We start from the raw sequence: 20,415 nt of genomic DNA, 5'->3' as shown, positions 1-20,415 counted from the left end.
TATAATTATATGAAACAGTCTTGTATATTTGGAAACTTCCATAGTTGACAGTGTCCCTTATGGAGTGGGTCAGAAAGATATACATACTGGTTATGATCATGATCACTATCATCCTATGTACTTCCTGTAGTACAAAAGCATTGCAGCTTAAACTTTCAAACAGTGTGAAACCTTTGATAGAAAATCTGGGTAGGAGAAGACTAAAGTGTGAACAACACCAGTAAACATATTGAAGGAAGTTAATTTTCTTTATATGACTTGTAGATGTGTCTCTAAGTGTACTCGATCAGATTCCGCCGTAGGTAAGTTGTATGTAAGTTGCCCAAAATCTAGACACAGCTTTTCAGTCTGGTGTGTTTGTACTTAGAGACTTAAGATCCAACTGTAACAGACACAGAATCTTTACTTGAGCATAATGGCTGTTTTTCTTAGCTGAACTTTTTTGTTGAGCTTATCTGGGAGTGTTGAGATGTTTTATAATAAGCTTCAGTATATTTCTTCATATTTCTTGTATTTTACATGAAGAGAAGATAGGCTTCAGTCAAAGCCAAATTTTTCATATTTATATCTCGTTTACTAATGAAATATGAAAACAGTCATAAACTTTTTACTTGAGCTACCATTGCACAGGCTTATTTTAATGATAATTTTGATGCCCTTAATGTTAAAAACAGCGTAGATTAAAGAGGCTGGTAAATTAGAATTTTCCAATATCCGCAGCTTTTCTCTCCCTAGTTAATTTGCTCTGCTGACTCCCTACGCGAGGTGGCAACAGCTGGCCTTTTTACCAGAGCTCTGGGGATTAGAGCAGCAGTCGCAGCAGCGTGCTCGGCCTCTTGCCTCTGTTGACTGTTCTTTATTGTTTGATGCCTGAGCATCTCCCAGACAGCCAGCAATTGTTTCTCGAATCCTAAAGTTTGTTTCTCTTGGGAGCATACAATGCTGGTGGGGCTCGTCTTTGTATCTCCTCACTTTCCCAGTCTCCTCTTATCCTTCTTTCTGTGCTTTCTCTTGGTAATTAGAATGGAGTCAAGATACAAGTTTTGTATCTTAGTGTGCAGGAGATTCAGTTTTGATGCTAAAAACTTAGAAATATAGATGACAGATGGAAATTTCTTTTTTCCTCTGAGCTATCAGATAGTAACAAATTATTTTTTTTAATGAAAACTTTGTTCTTCATGATAAGTATACTAGTGGCTTTATAATTTAATTTTATAAATTACATAAAAAGGGAGCAACAGCAGAAGGATCCAGTGCTACATTTAAAAGCAAGTTTGGAAGAGAAATGCTCCTTAGCTGTTCCAGTTTAAGAAGTACCTTCATTATCTCTAAAATATAATTCTAATTTATAAGAGTTAAATTTCTTCACACCATGTTAAAACTTGGGTAAAAAGTAGTCAGAAAATATCAAGATGAGAAAATCTTCAGCAAGAATAGTCTTGTTGTTCTTCATTTAGAAAAAAGAAATAGATAACTGTTGAATTTAATTTTCATTGGTTCCTCCACATTCCTAAACTTCTGCCATACCTGCAGAATCTTTGAGGGCCTTTGTGGATGAAAATAGCAGCCACACGGCAGTGTGAGACTAAAAATTATCCTTGAAAGATTATACTCAGAATCTGAAACTTAACACTGTAGAAAAGGGGAGTCATGTTTAAACTACCTTTCCCAGAGCCAGGGCTCTGGCACGCGTATTTTGCCAAGTCTCCGTAGGTGATTCTTGCCATGCATCACAGCAGCTACTCATGCCATGCCCTCACACCAGGGCTCTAGAGAGTTCTTCATGTTTTCAGCAGTACAGTCTGCCAAATTAGTAACTGGGGTGAAATGTCATGTATCTTCTTTTAGTAGAGTGTGATACATCATGTGGCTACTGAAAATTTGTTATTTGAACTATCATTTGTAGTAGCATGTCCATTTTGTTTCTGTAAACATAACCAAAGAAAATTAATTTTGAAGGGATTTGATTTAAAGGATAAGACGATAGTATTGAGTTGTAGAATTCTAGGTACCTAGACAATCCTTGTGGCATCATTTATATCTAAATGCTGTTATTGTGAGTTTTGGCCAATAATTACAGAATCTCAATACTGGTTTCTCATCTCTGCTGGCTTCTAGCACATTTCTAAGCAGTCTTTTTCCCTTTGTCTCTTTTTCTAATATCTCTCACTGTTCCTTCTTCTATGTCATTATTATCTCTTGGTCCTGAGCTAGTGTTTCCCTCCCCTCTTCTTTTCTACCTTCCTTCAGTGGTTGTAAACCTTACTGAGGTACTGCCAGTGTTGTTTAATGGAGCATAAGGCAGGCTTCCCACTATAGACAACTGTAGATCAACCAAAACAACCAATTTAAGAGTTCTTTTCATGTCTGTTATGTATGATCTCTTCTGCCCAAGTGATATGCTTCTTTTCGTAAATTCGCCTTACTTTGTAAATTATACATTGTATATGTTTGCTGAATGTTGAATCATGTTGCTTTAATACACACTCTTCATTAGCCCACTTCTCTTAACTTAAAAGAGAGGGAAAAGGAAGCTTTCTCATCCCAAGGAAACTTTCTCATCCTAAGGAAGCTTTCCCCTGTGTTGCCAGGAAACTGCCATCTCATTTCTCTTGTGGAACAGCTCACATTTCCTGCAGTCAGCTCTGTATCCACACATTCCTTTGCTCACATTTTATGATCTAGCTTTCATCCCTAACAAAAACCCTGCTTTCTAGGTCACCTGTGATGTCCTAATCGCTGGCCCACCCAATTCACCAAAGCATTTTCATTTTTGTGTGTGTGTATTAGGAAGTCTTAAGTCGATTGGAGTATTTTTATTCTCTCTGATATTTAGTACTTTTTGGAATGGTTAGTAGACGTGAATATATTTGAAAAATGGAAAGATTGGAATTTTTTTCTTCACTGCAGAATGAATAACTGCCTCCTGTGTTATGTTATCAGTGTTTGAGGTCTTTCAGGCATCTTCTCAGGGTAAAAGTGGTTGAGTCTTTAAATTCTGCCTTTGTGAAATATTTTTCCTAGTAAAACGAAATTGAAAAGCAGCTAAGAAAGAGAGTGAAGAGTTATTTTTACCTTGAGTCTGCAGAGATGAAGTAGAGTCTGCCTTTGTGTTGTAGCCCAAAAAAGAGAGAGAGTGTGTGTGTGAGAGTTGACACAAAGAATAAAGTAATCCTCAGGGAGAGTCCTCTGTGTTAGAGAAGTAGTTATTTACAGGCATGATTCCACACGATGAGTCCAAATTGTGTGCTTTCCAGGTTATTGATGAGAAAATTTAGACTCAAAATGGGGCTTTTAGAATCAAGCACATTTTTCATGCACTAAGTCTGTCTTTTAAGGACAACATTGAAGGATATTGATAAATTGGTACAAGATTAAAAGGATATTTACTTCTCTAAAATCTTGTACAGGCTACTGGTACTCAATGCTTTACCAGCAAGTATGTTCATTTTGCTTAAAAGCCACATTTTTAACTGATAAAAGTCAGAATAAAGATAGGAAAGGACTCTTCAGTAATTTATGAATTGAATTTTGGTTATCATTTTAAAGTGGATTCTATTTATGTGTTACTGTGTTATGTGTTTGTATATTAATATGTATTTAAAAGCCAGTGCTCATATTTAAAACTAGAAATTAGGCTGTTTTCCCCCTTGTTAATGCTTACCACTCCCTCAGTGAGAGTTTAGAATGAAATAATATCTTTATATTTGGGATTAAACTTTGATTTGTTTTATTTTTTAATTATGTCTTTTGTACTGTTCTCTCCATTCTGAGATGGATAGAAAAATGGAATCTAGTCATTGAAAGCTAAATCGAACTGTGAAACAATCCATCAACATGTGTAACAGTATATTAAAAAATAAAATTAAGCAGAAATGAATAATTTTTTTAAAAAACTGTCTTGAAGGACAAATTGATGCATACTGAACTGGTAATCTTTATGAAATAGGGTTCTCAGAATAGTTTTGGGGGGGGGATGTTAAGGGCAAAAGGAATTTTAATTTCTTTACCACTTTATACATTCCTTAACTGCCTCTTTGCCCAAATGAGCACAATTCAGAATTACCTTAGAAATTGCATATTCTTAACTGTCATGTTCATAGAAATGATAAAGCTGGTTTGTGATATGATAAATCTTAAGAGTGACTAATACCTTCCCAAATAACCTCTTGGTGATTGTGACACCAAGAGACATTTCATGGGGCTGCATAATAAGTGATCATCAATGTATCATCCTTTGTGGTGGGGAATTCACATTGAATTCATCTCATTTCCTTCATGGATCTGTCATCTGTGAATGAATTGAAACCTTTCTTGTTGAACTAGTGAAGTTTTCAATCTTGTGCAGCCTGTTAAAGAACAGATTTTGTCTGCTTCTTCGTTAGCTGGTGTATGGAAATGGTCTATTTTAATTCCTCTGAAGAGAATTCTTTCAGTCTATTCCTTTAGTTTTAGTGCTTTAAGTTAGATCTTTTTTTCTGGGTCAAGGAATTCAAGTCTTTTTTAGTCTCTCTTTTTATTGGCACCACTTCATGGTGCCAGTTCTGAGTCATATGTACCTGTTTTCACCGAGTACAACTGTTAGAATTTTGGGTGTTTTTGTTTTCATCTTTTTTTAAATCACAGAACTAGTGCACATGCATTTTGTAAAATTAGAAAATATAGATGGCAAAACTTTTTAAGCTATTGCCACTGCCCAGAAATAACCACTGTAGCTCTGTATTTTAATAAAGTTTTTAATGTGATCTTAGGGCCATAACTTGTGTCATACATCTGGAACGCATTTTTCATGAAGAGATCTTGGATTAGCTTCCACCTATACTCTGAGTCTTCAGTTTGTTGTCATTGCTCCTATTTCTGGTTTCTCATCTATCAGTAGGCTAAATTTCTTTTCCTCTTCTTCATATAAACTTATTTCAAAAAGATTCACTGAGAGGAATAAGGAGCGTTAGTAAAAATAAAAACTATGGTGTTCATTACTTTAAATAGATGAGGTATTCCAGAGGCTATCTTGTAACAAAACATGTACTAAAAATTACTGTTTTAAAGTTAATCTCCACCTGTATTTAGGACCCTGGCACTTCCTATACGTACTTGTGCCTTCACTATGTCTCCCCTTCCTTCAAAGATGCTTGAAGCATTTGCTTCTTAAAACTGTTGGGTCAATTCATGATTCTCTTTTAAACAGGAAACGGTTTGAATGTTTGGCTGCTACCTCCACTTTAAACCATCCACTCTCTTCTTGGCTTTGTAACCTTTATTCTCACTGAGATTGCTGACAATCAAGAAAGCAATGAGCCACGCAAGCTTTAGGAAAAGAAAGTATTCTCGAGTAGCTGCATCATTAGGTACTTTGGAATCCCAGTCAAGTCCTGCTTGGAACTCTGTATATATCCCTTAAATGTGTACAGAGCTTTACACTTTACACAGTTTCTTAGGATTGCCTTGTAAAGGCATATAAGGCTTATAAGTTATTATCCCCATTGTTCAAATGGGAAAATTGACGTTCATTTAGAAAATGGTTTAGCCAAGCACAAAAATCATTATGGCAAAGCTGGGACTAACAACATGTATTAGAGATAGTATCTTTTTAGATTTGTTTTGGGATTCTTTTCGTCTTTAGTCTGGGATTGTGCTAGTGAGTGACTGTATATAACCAAGTTCATATAGTTTGGCTTCCTTTTTTATATTATTTTTCAATGTGTTGGTTTCAGACCCTGCTCTCCTAGTTAAACTAATCATTAATTCTAGAACAATAAGTTTGTCTCCTAAAGACATGTAATGATTTCATTCTTCAAAAAAGATAATTCAGGCATATAAATCTGTGCATGCTTATTGCCTTTTCAATTTTACGATTATTCCTTTTCTGTAGAAGAAATTATGATTATAATTTAAAGGCGATTTTCTAAGTTAGTGAATGCATGAAATTAATTCTGAAGTTATTTTTGTGTCTTTGAGCCTCATTCTGACTTATGAAACCAATATCAGTAATGATACCTCTTTATAGGGTTATAGTGAGAAGTAACTGAAAACTTATGAAATCAGCCTAAAAAAAAAATATAAATGCTATTAGTTCTCCTTGTGATAAAATTAATAATACTTTGTTCTAATGCAGTGTTTAAGAGATAAAATTATATTTCATTTTTGTTTTTCATCTCACTTAATTCATAACTTTATTAAAGTCTATAATTTTTAATTCCATACTTTACTTTCTATAATCTTTAGTTTGGTTCATAAATCAGAATTACATTCTCCCTTCTTGTATTATTTTCTTTTGCTTTTAAAATTACATTAATGAGCTGACTGTTTAAGAATCATTCTCATGATTCATTCATCTGTTACTCCTCCCTTTTAAATCTTCAGAACTGAAGGTCTTTTGACAAACCAATATTTATAACAGTTTGACAGCAGGATGAGGAACAGCGTTTGTCTTTGTAACAGCTTGAAGAAAGACCCTTTCCAGGATCCAGTCATGCAGTTACAATCTTGACCTCTTTCTTATGCTGGGAACATACATAGAACAGCACCTCCCATGTGTTTTCTTGTCCCATTGACTGTCCATTCACTTCCCATCTGTTTGGCAGTCTTAAAGGAACAGAAGGGGCCCTCTTCTTATAAATCTGTCTTTGCAAGTGATAAATGATGTCCTGTCTCTTTAAGAGCTGCCTGGGTGGTTTTCCTTTTCTTAAAATGTTTCAACGTCTCTTCTAACAAAATTCAGAGTAAAATACGCTTTTAAGAATAAGAAGAAAATAGGAAAAAAAAAAAAGAATAAGAAGAAAATAGGAAAGAAAGAAATGATAAATTGCTTGTATGCTTTCTTAATTATTTGGGACTGAATATTTTACTGGTCATAAGGCTAGTGCTTTTTTAGCTTTCCCAATTAATTACCTATATCATAGTTGTTAAATTGTATTGATTTTCAGGCTTTCCTGTGGGGAAAGAAAAGAAATTATTTACTTTGAAATACTGTATTTATTTAAACTTTTTTGAGAAAAAAAATCAATATATGTTAATGAGTTAGCATATAAAATAACTTATAAATATTTTTTCATCATAATTTTGAGTTGATAGTTGTATGAATATGGAATATTTTATGTACTGGATACAGAATGAAATAACTCACAGGAGATGTTTATAATCTTATGGTAGAATCTAACTTTTTAAAAAATGATCATGAATCGTATAGAAATGTATGATTTTTTTCTATTGCTTAAATAATGACTTTAAATATAGATATTTGTATCTTTGCCTTTTCTGAGAATTGAGCAGAAATGAAAATAATTTTCTCTCATTTAGAGATCGTTCATGGAAGGTTAAATGTGATAATATTGTTTCCCAAAAGATGTTCATAAATTACTGATTTTAAAAGCACTGCTGGTATAAAAAGATCCTGTTTAGAGTATTATAGTATATTGTATGAATCAGCTGCCTGTGGTGTATCTTCTACAAACTAGCTTGTTAGTTTACTAATTTCCTACCTTATTCCCAAAACAATTTGATGCAGCTTATAAAGATCTACCCTGTGCAAAAGGTAAGAATTCTTAAATAAAAAGGGTGGAAGGGAAGAGAAAATCCAGGCAAGTGAAATAATGTGAAACATAGGATGAGATTGGTGCTCTCGAGGGCTCTGCATACTTTGCTATAAACAAGCTGCTGATTGAGTCTTGAGCTTCCTACTGGTGTTGCTGAACCAGTCTCTGATCCCCTAGCCCTAGGTACAGCAAAGCCAATCAACTGACACTGGGTTGTGGTGAAGGAATGTTGTTGTTGTTCTATCACTAAGTCGTATCCAACTCTTTGCAACCCCCATGACTGTAGCACGCCAGGCTCCTCTGTCTTACCCTGCTCCTCTGTCCTCAACTGTCTCCCGGAGTTTGCTGAGGTTCATGTTCATTGAGTCATTGATGCTATCTAACCATCTCATTCTCTGCCACTGCCTTCTCCTCCTGCCTTCTGTGTTTCCTGGCATCAGTATCTTTTCCAGTGAGTTGGCTCTTCTCATCAAATGGCCAAAGTATTGGAGCTTCAGCATTAGTCCTCCCAATGAATATTCAGGGTTGATTTCATTTAGGATTGGTGGTTTGATCTCCTGGCAGTACAGGAGACTCAAAAGAGTCTTCTCTAACACCATAATTCAAAAGCATTGATTCTTCACTACTCGATCTTCTTTATTGATCATCTCTCACATCTATACGTGACTACTGGAAAAACCATAGCTTTGACTATACAGACCTGTTGGCAAAGTGATGTCTCTGCTTTTTAATACGCTGTATAGGCCTGTCATAGCTTTTCTTCCAAGGAACAAGCATCTTTTAATTTCATGGCTGCGGTCATCATCCACAGTGATTTTGGAGCCCAAAAAAATAAAATCTGCCACTGTTTCCACTTTTTCCCCTTCTATTTGCCATGAAATGATGGGACCAGATGCCAAGATCTTAGTTTTCTGAATGTTGAGTTTTAAGCCAGCTTTTTCCATTCTCTTTCACCCTCATCAAGAGGCTCTTTAGTTCCTCTTCACTTTCTGCCATTAGAGTGGTATCATCTACATATCTGAGTTGTTGATGTTTCTCCCAGCAATATTGATTCCAGCTTGAGCTTCATCCAGCTCAGCATTTCACATGATGTACTCTGCATGTAAGTTGAATAAGCAGAGTGACAATATACAGCCTTGTCAGACTCCTTTCCCAGTTTTGAATCACTTAGTTAATTGTTCCTTGTCTGATTCTAACTGTTGCTTCTTGACCCGCATACAGGTTTCTCGGGAGACAGGTGAAATGGTCTGATACTCCCATCTCTTTAAGAATTTTCCACAGTTTATTGTGGTCCACACAGTCAAAGGCTTCAGTGTAGTCAATGAAGCAGAACAGAAATTATAATTTATTTCACAGACTTTTCTTATGCAGCTTTCTTTCTAAATCGTATTGTTTTGGGGTCTGAAATAAACTTCTAAAACTTTTAAAATCATCTTCTTTTTTTTTTTTTTTAATATTTATGTATTTATTTGGCGGCACTGGGTCCTAGTTGTGGCTTGTGAACTCTTAGTTGCAGCATGTGGGATCTAGTTCCCTGACCAGGGATCGAACCTGGGTCCCCTGCATTGGGAGCATGGAGTCTTAGCCACCGGGCCACCAGGAAAGTCCCTAAAGTAATCATCTTTAATGTTTAGATTAAGTATTGGTTAAGTCAGATAACGCACCTGTCAATAAATGAATGAACAAATGAATGAATATTCATAGGCATCTATTACATAGCAAGTGTAGCACTTGCTGAGTGATTTTAAATGACAGACTTCTTTGTAAGTAAACAATTCATATAAGCCGGCCTATTCCTGGGCAGAGGGTGGGGGAGGGTGACAGTATAAAATGAATCTTTCTAAAATGAACTCTGCAATCCTATGAGAATAATATTATCATTTGTGGTTGCAGTTTTTGCTAGTAGCTTAATATCAGATAAAAAGATACTAAAGAACAAAAGACCACTAATAAGTTTTAAAAGGTGCAATTATTAATAACATCAGAATAGTACATTTCAGTCCTAAGTTTTAAAGTACATTAGTATAGACTTTGAATTTTTTAAGACATATTCCCTCATTTTATTGATAAAGAAATTAGGACTGTGATTTGTCCACAATAGTAAGGTTAAAGGCAAAGCCAGGACTAGAAACGTAGTTCTCCTGATCACATTATCATATGCCTGTTAGTACAGTATGGTCTCATTTTTATAAAAATCATATGAAATAACTACCCCATTGCTGATTAGGAGCATTCGACCAGGGATCCCTAACATTGTTTTTTGTCAGACACTCGTTTTATTTTTGTATACTTCATTTTGTGAAGTCCATGTTTTATAAGATTTGTCTATAATACACTTTTATTTTTAATTTGAAACATAGAATTGCAATTATATCTCTTAATCAGCCCAAACAAATAATTGTTACAAGAGTAGATGTAATTCTAGCCCAAACAAAGATTTCCATTTGAACTTTTGAAGCAATAGAAATAACTCAGAGAACTCTATTTCTACCTCACAGACCCCTGGAAGTTTGGACCCCACCCAGCTTTGAAATTACTGTCCCAGTCTCAAACAGCTTTCCCCAGGACGTAGGAGATGACACCTCCCTCTTCTGTAACAAACAGTAGTCTACCGTTTGTCTTCATTAATGAGTATGTTTCAAAATAGTCATACCTATTTGTAGGGAAGAGAAAAAAAAAAACTGGAGGGCCAGGACTCAGAAGATAAGTGTTAGATTTAAATGTGTATCTTTGATTCTATATCTCTTTGGCTCTTCCTTTCAGCTGTCAAAGGTGTACATGTTTTTTGGTGCTAAGTCTAAGATTTTGACTGTAGTTTTGAGAATCTTGAATCTGGTCTTGATTCACTTGTTTTCGGTTGGTTTTCTTTCCTTGTTTCCCTAGATGATTCCTTTAAACACTAAATTTCTAAAGAGCACTTACAGTGTAATTGTCTAATAAAAAGCAAGCCTGTTCAGGAACAGCATATGTAACATAATAAGAAGTGTTCCTTTAATTTTCAGTCCCTTAGTGAATAGCTTTTTATAGCAAAATTTCACCTACAAGGTGTCCCCAAGCTTGGTAGAAAACGTGCACGCAGCGTGTTATGAAACAGTTCTCTTAAGGAACATTTGGATCTTTGGATGTGTGCTTGTATAAAATACACTGCATCCATAAGTTTGCAGCTCATTTCTCTAAGGCTTTCTCTAAAAACATCAAAAGTTGTAAAAGGTTTATTTCGGTTCATGTGGTAGTGTTTTGTGTGTGATTCTTTGTTCCTGTTCTAAACTGTTATTAACCACTGAAGTGAACCTTCTCCCGGGTTTGGCCTTTTGGATTCACAGTGTATTCAAAACCTAATTACAGATTAGTGTGTTTTTGAGACTTTTAGAGCAAGTATCAGAAGACTCAAAAAGAAAATGAGAGTAGTGGTATCATTTCATGTAGAGATAAAGAGACCCTAAACATGAATGGGTGTCAAGTCATCTGAAGAAAAGAAAAAAGAGAAGGAACTTCATTCACTGGGACTGATGGTTTATGAGTTGGGGATTATGGGAATATTCATGACTCAATCAAGAAGCACAATGAATTGATGTTTGAAATTGTTCATCTTTTAAGTAAATATTGGATAAATGGAAAGTAGACTCCGTATTCACTCCATGTGGAATTGGCTGTTTCAGTGTACAGAAATAGCAGTTTGTTAATCCCTTCCTGAGTTGGTTTAGTTTATCAAGTAAATCACAAATTTATAAGAATTCTCTAGCTATGTAAATATTTAATGCAAATATTTAATAGAAAAAGGAGTTTGCTCTATAATTAGCTTTGCTAATATATACACATTTTTCCATGGGAAAGTAAGTTCTAATGTTGATAAATTAAATACCGTTAAGATTTGGGGATTTGAAAACAGTGTAATAGTGAGACATTAGTTTGAAGGATCAGAAAGTGGTAAGTGTTAGTTGCTAACATTCCAACTTGATTTTTATGCATAACTCAGTTTTCTGTGCAGCCAGATACAAGACATTGCTGGAACTTTACATCAGAATTTAAAATTAATTCAAATATGCAAAATAATGTTGCTTATTATTTGTAATATAACTTCCTTGCAAAGCTTGAAATCATGCTTGTGTGTGCTTGTATGGTCATCATATTTTAGCCTTCTTAAGTAAGATGTAATAATTAAGTCCTCCCTCCCCTCCCCCACCAATTGCTTTTGTGTTCTAAGACCTGAGTATTCTCTGTTCTGTGTTGCTGGGAGCCCACCGGTCTTCATTGTCAACGTTTACCCTGCCCCTTGGTCCCAGACTTGCTCCAGCTCTTGTGATGCTGGCATGACATCCTGGAAGCACGTGAAATGCTGCTTCCCCTCTTGACAACCTGTAACCGTCATTCTCCGTGCCATCCTTTTGGTAACTTCATTTATCAAATACTTACTGAGCATGTGTAGTAAGTCAGACTTTGTTGTAGACACTGAAGACGCTGAGCTTCTTTGGTCCAGTTTCCTGCTCTTATATTGTTCTCCAAGGGTCTCCTTTTAATCTCAAGAGGAAGAAGTAATAATACTCATCATAATATTCATATTCATAATATTCATATTATGGTAGCATAATATACATTTTTTAGACATTCCTAGACACAGAATTACTTAGGAGGTGCTCAGTAACTATCTTATTCCCTATTTTTATTATCAAAATATCTTCTTTCACAAAAGGCAAAACTTGCGACAGATACACTTGCAATAATAGCATTTGTTTTGTTACCATATAGAGTCTGCATATGGTAGTAGATCTAGTATATGTCTCTGAAATGGAGGAATGTGGACAAGGCTAACTCTCCAGGCTTAATAGCCTCGTCTTTGGCAGTGAAACGTGTGGGGTTATATGAGGACCAAATGAAATGTGGGATCTGAAATCACACAAAACATAGTAGACACTTACAGACTTAGAGAGAGGTAGAAGGTAAGCAAGGAATTCTTCTTAAAGGCAGGGCATCATATGTCCCCATGTCACTTCAGTAAGTACATTATATAAGTGAAGGAACAAATGAAGAAATGAGTTTTCCAATTTAGTATTAAAAAGAAACATTTATCACAGCTATTCTTTTTTCTTTCAACTTTTACCTCCATCCTCTTCTCTCTCGTTTCCTCCCATTAACTTCTTAGTTACTTACTCGTGTTCCTTGTGTTATTCTTGAGGTTTCAGGGCACAGAGGTACAGTGTCTTGATATTCCAGTGGTAAAATATTTTGTAAAAACAACTTTTCAAAGGGAAAATTAGTAATTTTATATTCTGTGGTTTTTATATATAATTAGTTTTTAAAAAAACTTTAATTTATGAGAAACATCACTTATCTTGAATTTTAGAAGAATTTGATTCAGATTCCACAGTTAGGCACATGCATCAGAGTGGCTCTTGGTCTGTGTCAATACAAGTAGATCTTGCTGTGAACAGTCTCTTGTGAGTGATGCTACTGTCCCACACACTCACAGATGGACTGTCAAGCTGAGCATAGAGGTCATTGACAGGGCAAAGGACAGATAGAGCTGGCCCTTCAGCTGCCTGATTGTACTCAGATGATGGAGCAGATAGATTGTGATTTAATACAGTTTTCCCACGTAGAAGTAGTTCTCAGTACAGTGTTCAGAGAGCTGTTAAGGCTCTGAACACTTGGTTGAGATTTCCATGTTTTGTGCTATTTAAGCTGGATGATTTTTTAAAGACCTCATCCATTTCCAAAATTGTATGAGATGATTTAGAAAACTTTTTTCCCCCTATTTCCCAACCTCCTTTAAAGAAAGTCTTCAACTGAGCTATATTATCTGAAACTCTGTAAATGTTCAGTGAAGAAGATATGTGAACTGTTCCTAAGTAACTATATGAAATAATTTTTAAAATAAAAATGTAGCCTTATTTTGTGGAAGGAAGGATGTTTACTGGTTTGACTGCTAGTTAAAAAAACAAAACCCCCCATAAAAAAAAACAGACTACAAAAAGTACAAACTAAATTTCCAAGAGTTTGATTTTTTTAGATAGAAGCAAGGAATTCTTGTTTATATTTAACTAACGTATTTTCTCAGTAAATAATTTGTTTAAAATATTAGGGGATCCCTCTGCCCTGGCTTTTTTTCGTGTGTATTCATCTCAGTCTAATACTAAGAAGTTCTAAATTACTGGAAAAAGAAAATGAAGACATTGCATTCTTTATATACAACTCTGGTAGGCTATGTTGAGTTCCTGCAGTGCTGACAAGAATTTACCAAAAGAACAGTTCTTTTTATTGGCTGCTCATCACAAATGCTGTCTCATTGATAGAAAAGGATACTTATATCTTTGATTGCAGATTATTTATTTTTAAATGTAAAAGATGCAAATGTTGTAAATCAATTATATTTCAGTTTTTAAAAAATAAAAAAGGAAAGCTGAAAAAATATAAACTTCGTAAGAGTAAGAATAGAAGGTAGAAGGCTTTGCAGTTTTGCCTTTAGGTCACCAACTTTGAACCAGTCATTTCACTTTAATTGATAATTCTCACAAACATATTACGTTAACAGGATAAAAGTGCTTGTTATTATGCTTACTATTGCTCGGTCACTAAGTCATGTCCATGTCCGACTCTTTGCGACCCCATGGACTGCAGCACGCCAGGCTTCCCTGTCCTTCACTATCTCCTGGAGTTTGCTCAAACTGACATCCTTTGAGTCAGTGATGCCATCCAACCATCTCATCCTCTTGTCACCGCCTTCTCCTTTTGCCCTCAATCTTGCCTAGCATCAGGGTCTTTGCTAATGAGTCTCATTAGGTGGCCAAAGTATTGGAGCTTCAGCTTCAGCCATCAGTCCTTCTAATAAATATTCATGGTTGATTTCCTTTAGGATTGACTGGTTTGATCTCCCTGTTGTTTAAGGGACTCTCAGGAGTCTTCTCCAGTACCACAGTTCAATAGCATGCCTAACCTGTGTTTTTTTTTTTTTTTTTCTAACCTGTGTTTTAAAATAGGAGCTACATGATTAAGTTAGCAGTGAAGTAGAATAAATCATGATTCTTTCTGCTTTTAATATTAGGGGATTGGCATGCCATGTGAATACATTTTGAAGGAAATTTGTATATTTCAGAGAGAAATTGTAGATTTTATTTGAACACCTAAAGTGAAAACCTGAAATCAAATGAAATAATGTAAATCTGTCTTCAGTGGCTCTGGTGTTTTTAAACTTTCCTTTCTTCATTCACAAAAAGAAAAGTACTTTTTTTTTTTGTAAGTGTTACTGCCTTTTTCATTTTTGTTGAAGGTACTTCCTACAGTTTCTTTTTTGTCTTTCAGTGTTAGGACATTTTGACATATAAAGTGTACATTTTAATGTCATATTGGTTGATCTTTGTAACTCTTCCTGTTACTTCACACCTAGAAAGTCATTTCCTAGTTGAAGGCCAGTTATATACTCACCTGTATTCTCTTCTAATGTTAAAAAAATTGGTTTGATTATTTTATATTTTCCTCTGTTCCAGATAATGCTAACTGTGAGTCCTTGGTTAGACCCCAGAGAATCTTAACAAATCCTTAAAGTTCTACACATAATTGTATGTGTACCTATATCTATATTTGCCTTTTTCTGTGTAAGAATCTGCAACATTTATTAGATTCTCAAAAGGATCTGTCCCCTACACTCTTCCCCTTTCCAAAAAATTATTAGAAGGGCTATTGCTATAATCTGTTTGAACTTCATTTGGATATCAGATGGTGTGTCATGTGAAGATGATTTTTCCCCTTTTCCTAAGTAGTTCAAGTATCCCAAACCATTGCCTTCAAGAAATAAATTTGTTTTTAATTAATTTCTTATCTTTTTATATCTACAGAAAAAGTTAGAGAAATTCAAGAAAAACTTGATGCATTTATTGAAGCTCTTCATCAGGAGAAATAAATTATAATAAGTGAGTAAAAAAACCTTTTACTGCATTGGTACTGACTAAACACAAAATTTATATTTAAAACTTAATTTAATAGTTTATCATTCTACTTAACTATATCCTACTTACTCCTTAATAATAATCTTAATGTAATTAAATAATTTAAGAAGCAGGAATTTCCAAAACTAGATTCTACAGTTTTTATGTATGATGTTCTTTTGAATAACTTGATCACCTTGTGGCTGAACTAAAAATCTCCCCTAGAACTCATTTTGAACAGAAAAAAGGTGAACAAAGCTAAAATGTTTCATGATATGCTGGTGGCTCATAGGTTTTCTGTTTATAAAGAATTGAACTGTTGCACTCATTTTCTCATTGTTCGTATTCAGTGAATAATCACATATATGTTCACTTGCAAAGCTTTTTATTTTGGGTTGACTAAAAATTTTAATAATTGTTCTTAATCTTATTTTCAGCATTTAAAAACATTTAAATAAACTTTTTCAGTTTAAAATAACTTGACAGCTGTAGAATTTAGGACTCTTCTGAATGTGTGGGCTCTTGTCTAATTCTGTAGTGTGGCGTTGTAAGCAGTGCCTAATAAAATATTATATTTGAAGACTTCCCTTAATAGCAGAGTTAATTGCTAATTATTGCTGAAAAAATATAATTAGGAAGTCTTTTATTGAATAAGTCGAGAAAGGGAAAATGCTATAATTAAGACCTTATCACTTATTTAAAATATTTAATTACTCACTTTATTTGTGAGTCCTTGCTCTGTAGACAGCTTGCAACACAGAAGTAAACGGAGTAGAAATGTGAAAGTTTTTCTCCCTAGCTGCACTGTGTTCAGAAAAGGCCCTTAAATCAGATTGCCTACTTTCTTGTACTGTCGAGGCAATATATTTGAGAAAGCAAGCTAGAAAAAGGAAGCACAACTCAGACCAATATCACATAGAAAGGTACACCAGCAATGCATGAGAGAGGAAGGAGTAAAAAACTTTAGAATGATTCTTTGTTACTTTGTTTGTTTCTCTTTCATAAGCTAAGACAGGTATGGATGTATGCAAAAATGTGTCTAGAAACTAAATAGTAACCGTCTTTCACACAGGCCAAAAATAATTCAGTGTTTTTAAGTGTCTGTGCTTGTAAACGTTTTATACAGTTTCAGTGTACGAAAATTTTCTTTTAAAACCATGAAATGTTATGATGTCTTCCTCATTGTCATAGATACTTACTATCAGTAGTTAATGTTAGAAACATTTGAGAATCTTCTGGATTTGGAGATTCTCTTGATCAGAGTTTGCTTGATACTTTTGTTTACAAATATAGTTTTTTGGGGGGTTGGAATTCACAGAAACCCAATTAAAAATATCAGGTGCATCAGAGTTTGCTTGATACTTTTGTTTACAAATATAGTTTTTTGGGGGGTTGGAATTCACAGAAGCCCAATTAAAAATATCAGGTGCATTTCCATCTCTTTAATGAAATAAGGAAGCCCAGAGCCAACCAGGTCAGTGTCACTTACCTAAGCTGGTCAGTGTGACATCTGGAGTGATTGTTGCTGCCAGGAGCATGCCTTTTCCTGCCAAAGTGTCTGGCCCAGGTGAAGGCCGAGACAGTCCTATGAGGCAGACTGTGTACCGGAAAACAGTCCCAGCTTTTTTTGTTCCCTACTTGTCTCTGCTCTCTAGGGCACTTCCCACCCCTTGGGATTCATGGCTCTGTGAACTGTTACATTTATCTGTGAGTTGGACAGATGATCTATTTTGTATACTGCAAATCCACTTAAAAGAATAAATCTGGGACTTCCCTGGTGGTCCAGTGGTTAAGACTGTGCTCCCAATGCAGGGAGCCTAGGTTCGATAGGTTCCCTGGTTGGAGAACTGATCTCACATGCCACAGGCAAGGCTAGAGAAAAAAAGTAAAAGAATAAATCTGGTGAAACTGTAGCCTTGCTTCATTTGACCATTTAATAAAAGTTGCCAGGCATCTTAAGGAATTTGTATTCTTCTCAGTGAGTTTTGAGATGCATGTAGTTACTCAGCCTGATCATTTTGAATAACTGATACTTGCTGAAGATTAATTCCAATATTTTTTGATTCATCATATTTAATAAAACTGTGTTGTATTGTTCTGGTGGATATTTTAAATTTAATGAAGCTAGCAACTTAGGCAGTTAAGCTTCAATATTTTTATGATCATACAATAGTAAAATTTACTTAGAAATTTTACATTTGTCTCCCCAGACCTAAATTTACCTATGAAAATTCTGTTTATTTTTACAGAATCCTACTCATCATATAATCACCTCTGCATACATCTGAAGAAAGAAAACTCGAAAGTCTTTTGTCTTGCCTTTTTTTCTTCTGCTATTCTGCCTTTCTAAACATAAAATAAAGTCACGGAATAAAAATGATTTATGTGTGTTAGAGGCACTTTAACAGTCAGCTGCCTTTTGAATGGAAGAAAAGTGGAAATGCCATTAACATTCTGTTTTATTGTATTAAAGTGAGAAACTGGGATAATTTAAGTGGTGTGGCCATTAGGCTGTCCTTGAAGATAAGAAACTTGCACTCCTGCTTGTTGTCTCATTTCTGGTGGCACGAGTTCAACTAACTCATTAGCCAGCGTTACTTGATGTAATTTCTTTTCCAGAGAAAGAATGTTAGGTGTTTTGAAATAAAACTTACGGCAATTTTCTAAAGGCTATCAATTGTATATAAAATGATGGTAACCTGCTGAGTTGTTGTCTGTATCTGCAATGTTCTGTGTACAGAAGCTATTTGACCAGGATAGCTCAGTTTATATTTACTTGAAAGAAAATGAGTTAACAGAAAAACTCTTCAAATAGGTTAATTTGTATTACAATTCTGTGTACATTCAGTGAAAGATTTCAACCCTTCATTGACAGCTTAGAAGTTGCCTTAGAAGCTAAGTCAGTAGCAGCTTACCTATTTGATTCAGTTGATGTTTTTGTACTTTCTCTATCCATTTGAATTCATTCATTTTGGATGTTTTATACTTGAGCTAGGCTTTCTTGTTGACAGTGTTTTGTTTTTTTTTTTTTTTAACCTGTTGACAGAGCTGTTGGGTTGTGACGTAAGATGGGGAAGATTAAGAATAATCAGTTGACTAATTCATTTAGACTATTGTCAAACATTTCATTGAGGCCTCAGGAAAAGCCTTCTTTCATAAAACTGTGTTTTAAATGGAAATTATTTCAACAGTTAGAATTATGTTGACCATTCCCTTCTTCCCTGGATGTTTAAAGAAAAATATAAAGTTTAATTCATTGCAGTTCAATTATGGTAATATCCTCACACCATTTTCATGTGGTTTTTTTTTTTTTTTTTTTTTAATATTTTGTAATGGCTAAAGGACTTTAAAGCAAAGAAATAGGCCATTTTTTACTTTCAATGTCTTTGCCATTTAACTCTGCTTCTTGCTGCCATTTCATTACACCTTTAGTATTCTAATAAAAGTGCCCAGTTTTGTGACAGTTTTTATTTTACAGTTTACTTAATTTTTAAGTTTCTTAGAATTATGTTCTGGTAACAGTTCCCACATTTTTTTAAATTTAACTTCAGTACATTCTTTATTGTGATCTCTATCAAGGTCTGACACAATATGCAAGGTTAAAGGATACCACAAAATATTTCAGAAATTGAAAATTCAGGAATTATTTGTTATATACTGTTTGATAGGATGTAGATGCAGTTTTAAGCAGAGAGTATCAATATATTTTATTTGGGAGCTGAGTCTTCAAGAACATTTCTGTATCCTTCAGACCTGGGGACAGTGGGTGGGTGGGAGGGTGGGTGAATGGAGAGGGAATAGGGTGCCCCGATGTTCTGTACAAAGGTTAAGAGGTGACCTTACTGGTTAACTCCCTCTAACTATTGCTGGCCATTGAGTGAATACCCTCACTGAAGCAGACATCATTCAGTTAGTAATTCATATTATTGCAGTTGTAAAACACAGCAACTTTACAACTACAAATGTATTTCTAAAAAAAAAAGGAAAAGGACCGTGTTTATTTCTGTGAGCTATGGATAGGGAAAAAAGCGCTCAGCTGTGTTTCTACAGATTTCCCCCAAGCAAAAGGCTGATGTTAAGTCAGTGCTTTTATTGCATCTCTTTCTATAAATTTAAGAAGGGGTGGTTAAAGGAGATGTCTCCATTTCTTTGAGATTGGTATTTGTGATTTAAATATATAAATAAATAATAAAATTTTATTAAAAATCCCATTTTAGAGTCCAGACATTTCCCTGTCCTACTTGGTAATATGACTTCTTTCATGGATTATATATTGTTTTCCTTTATGGTAGATCTCACACTAAGCATGCTTCCCTCCCCACTCAAAAGCTAGCTATTTCTTAAAATTGAATGTTTTAAAAGAAAAAAAAAACAACCTCTCAAATTCTCAGCAGTAAACTGCGTTGTGTCAGTAGTTCAGAAATCACAAATGATTCAAATGCAAACAAATCACTACACAAAAGTATAAAAATGTAACAAGTAGAAACAAATTCAGTATACAAAAGTTAAATTCTAATGAGACCAGGAGTCATTTTGTTTTTCACCACAGAATTTGCAAGGAATAGAACGAACAAAGCTCTGTACTGAAGACTGAACAACTGTAAATAGATTGTATCTAAAATTTACTCAATCCAGGTATCAATTTAAGAAATCAAGCTATGTAGGCAGTGAATGATAGGAAATGAGCGGTTCCTGCAGCTTCATGGTTGAACCATAGTTCAGCTGAGCTGTAGTTACAAGCGGAGCAGTCAGCCTTTCTTAGCTGCTTAATTATGTCCTCTTTTCTCTGTATTATCCCCTCTTTCCAGGCTTTACTCCAACACACTCCTTCCCACAAATTATTGAGCCTCCAGATACAAATGAATAGTGTAATAATGAGTAGGGAACGTTGCAGAGAGTGGTATTTCCTGACCTTATAATTTGGGAATTTTGCATATGATATTAAGATTCAGAGTGTAGGT

At 34.8% G+C, this 20,415-nt stretch overlaps 1 protein-coding gene across 5 annotated transcripts in view; it reads left to right on the top strand.

Moving 5' to 3' along the window:
* OPA1 (OPA1 mitochondrial dynamin like GTPase) overlaps positions 1 to 19,868 on the top strand; it is an 81,344-nt gene extending 61,476 nt beyond the window's left edge. For all 5 annotated transcript variants that reach the window (XR_006270341.1, XM_043473343.1, XM_043473342.1 and 2 more), the window contains 2 exons: positions 15,365 to 15,439; positions 17,704 to 19,868. Coding sequence is in view for 4 of the 5 variants with exons in the window: in XM_043473343.1 (XP_043329278.1) it covers positions 15,365 to 15,429 (65 nt within the window). In the remaining variant the exon portion in view is untranslated. The remainder of the gene's footprint in view (positions 1 to 15,364; positions 15,440 to 17,703) is intronic.
* The last annotated feature ends 547 nt before the right edge of the window (positions 19,869 to 20,415 follow it).

The sequence above is a fragment of the Cervus canadensis genome, chromosome 7 (genome assembly GCF_019320065.1).
Source record: "Cervus canadensis isolate Bull #8, Minnesota chromosome 7, ASM1932006v1, whole genome shotgun sequence".
In the NCBI taxonomy this organism is placed as follows: domain Eukaryota; kingdom Metazoa; phylum Chordata; class Mammalia; order Artiodactyla; family Cervidae; genus Cervus; species Cervus canadensis.
This window is presented reverse-complemented; position numbering and strand designations above follow the sequence as displayed.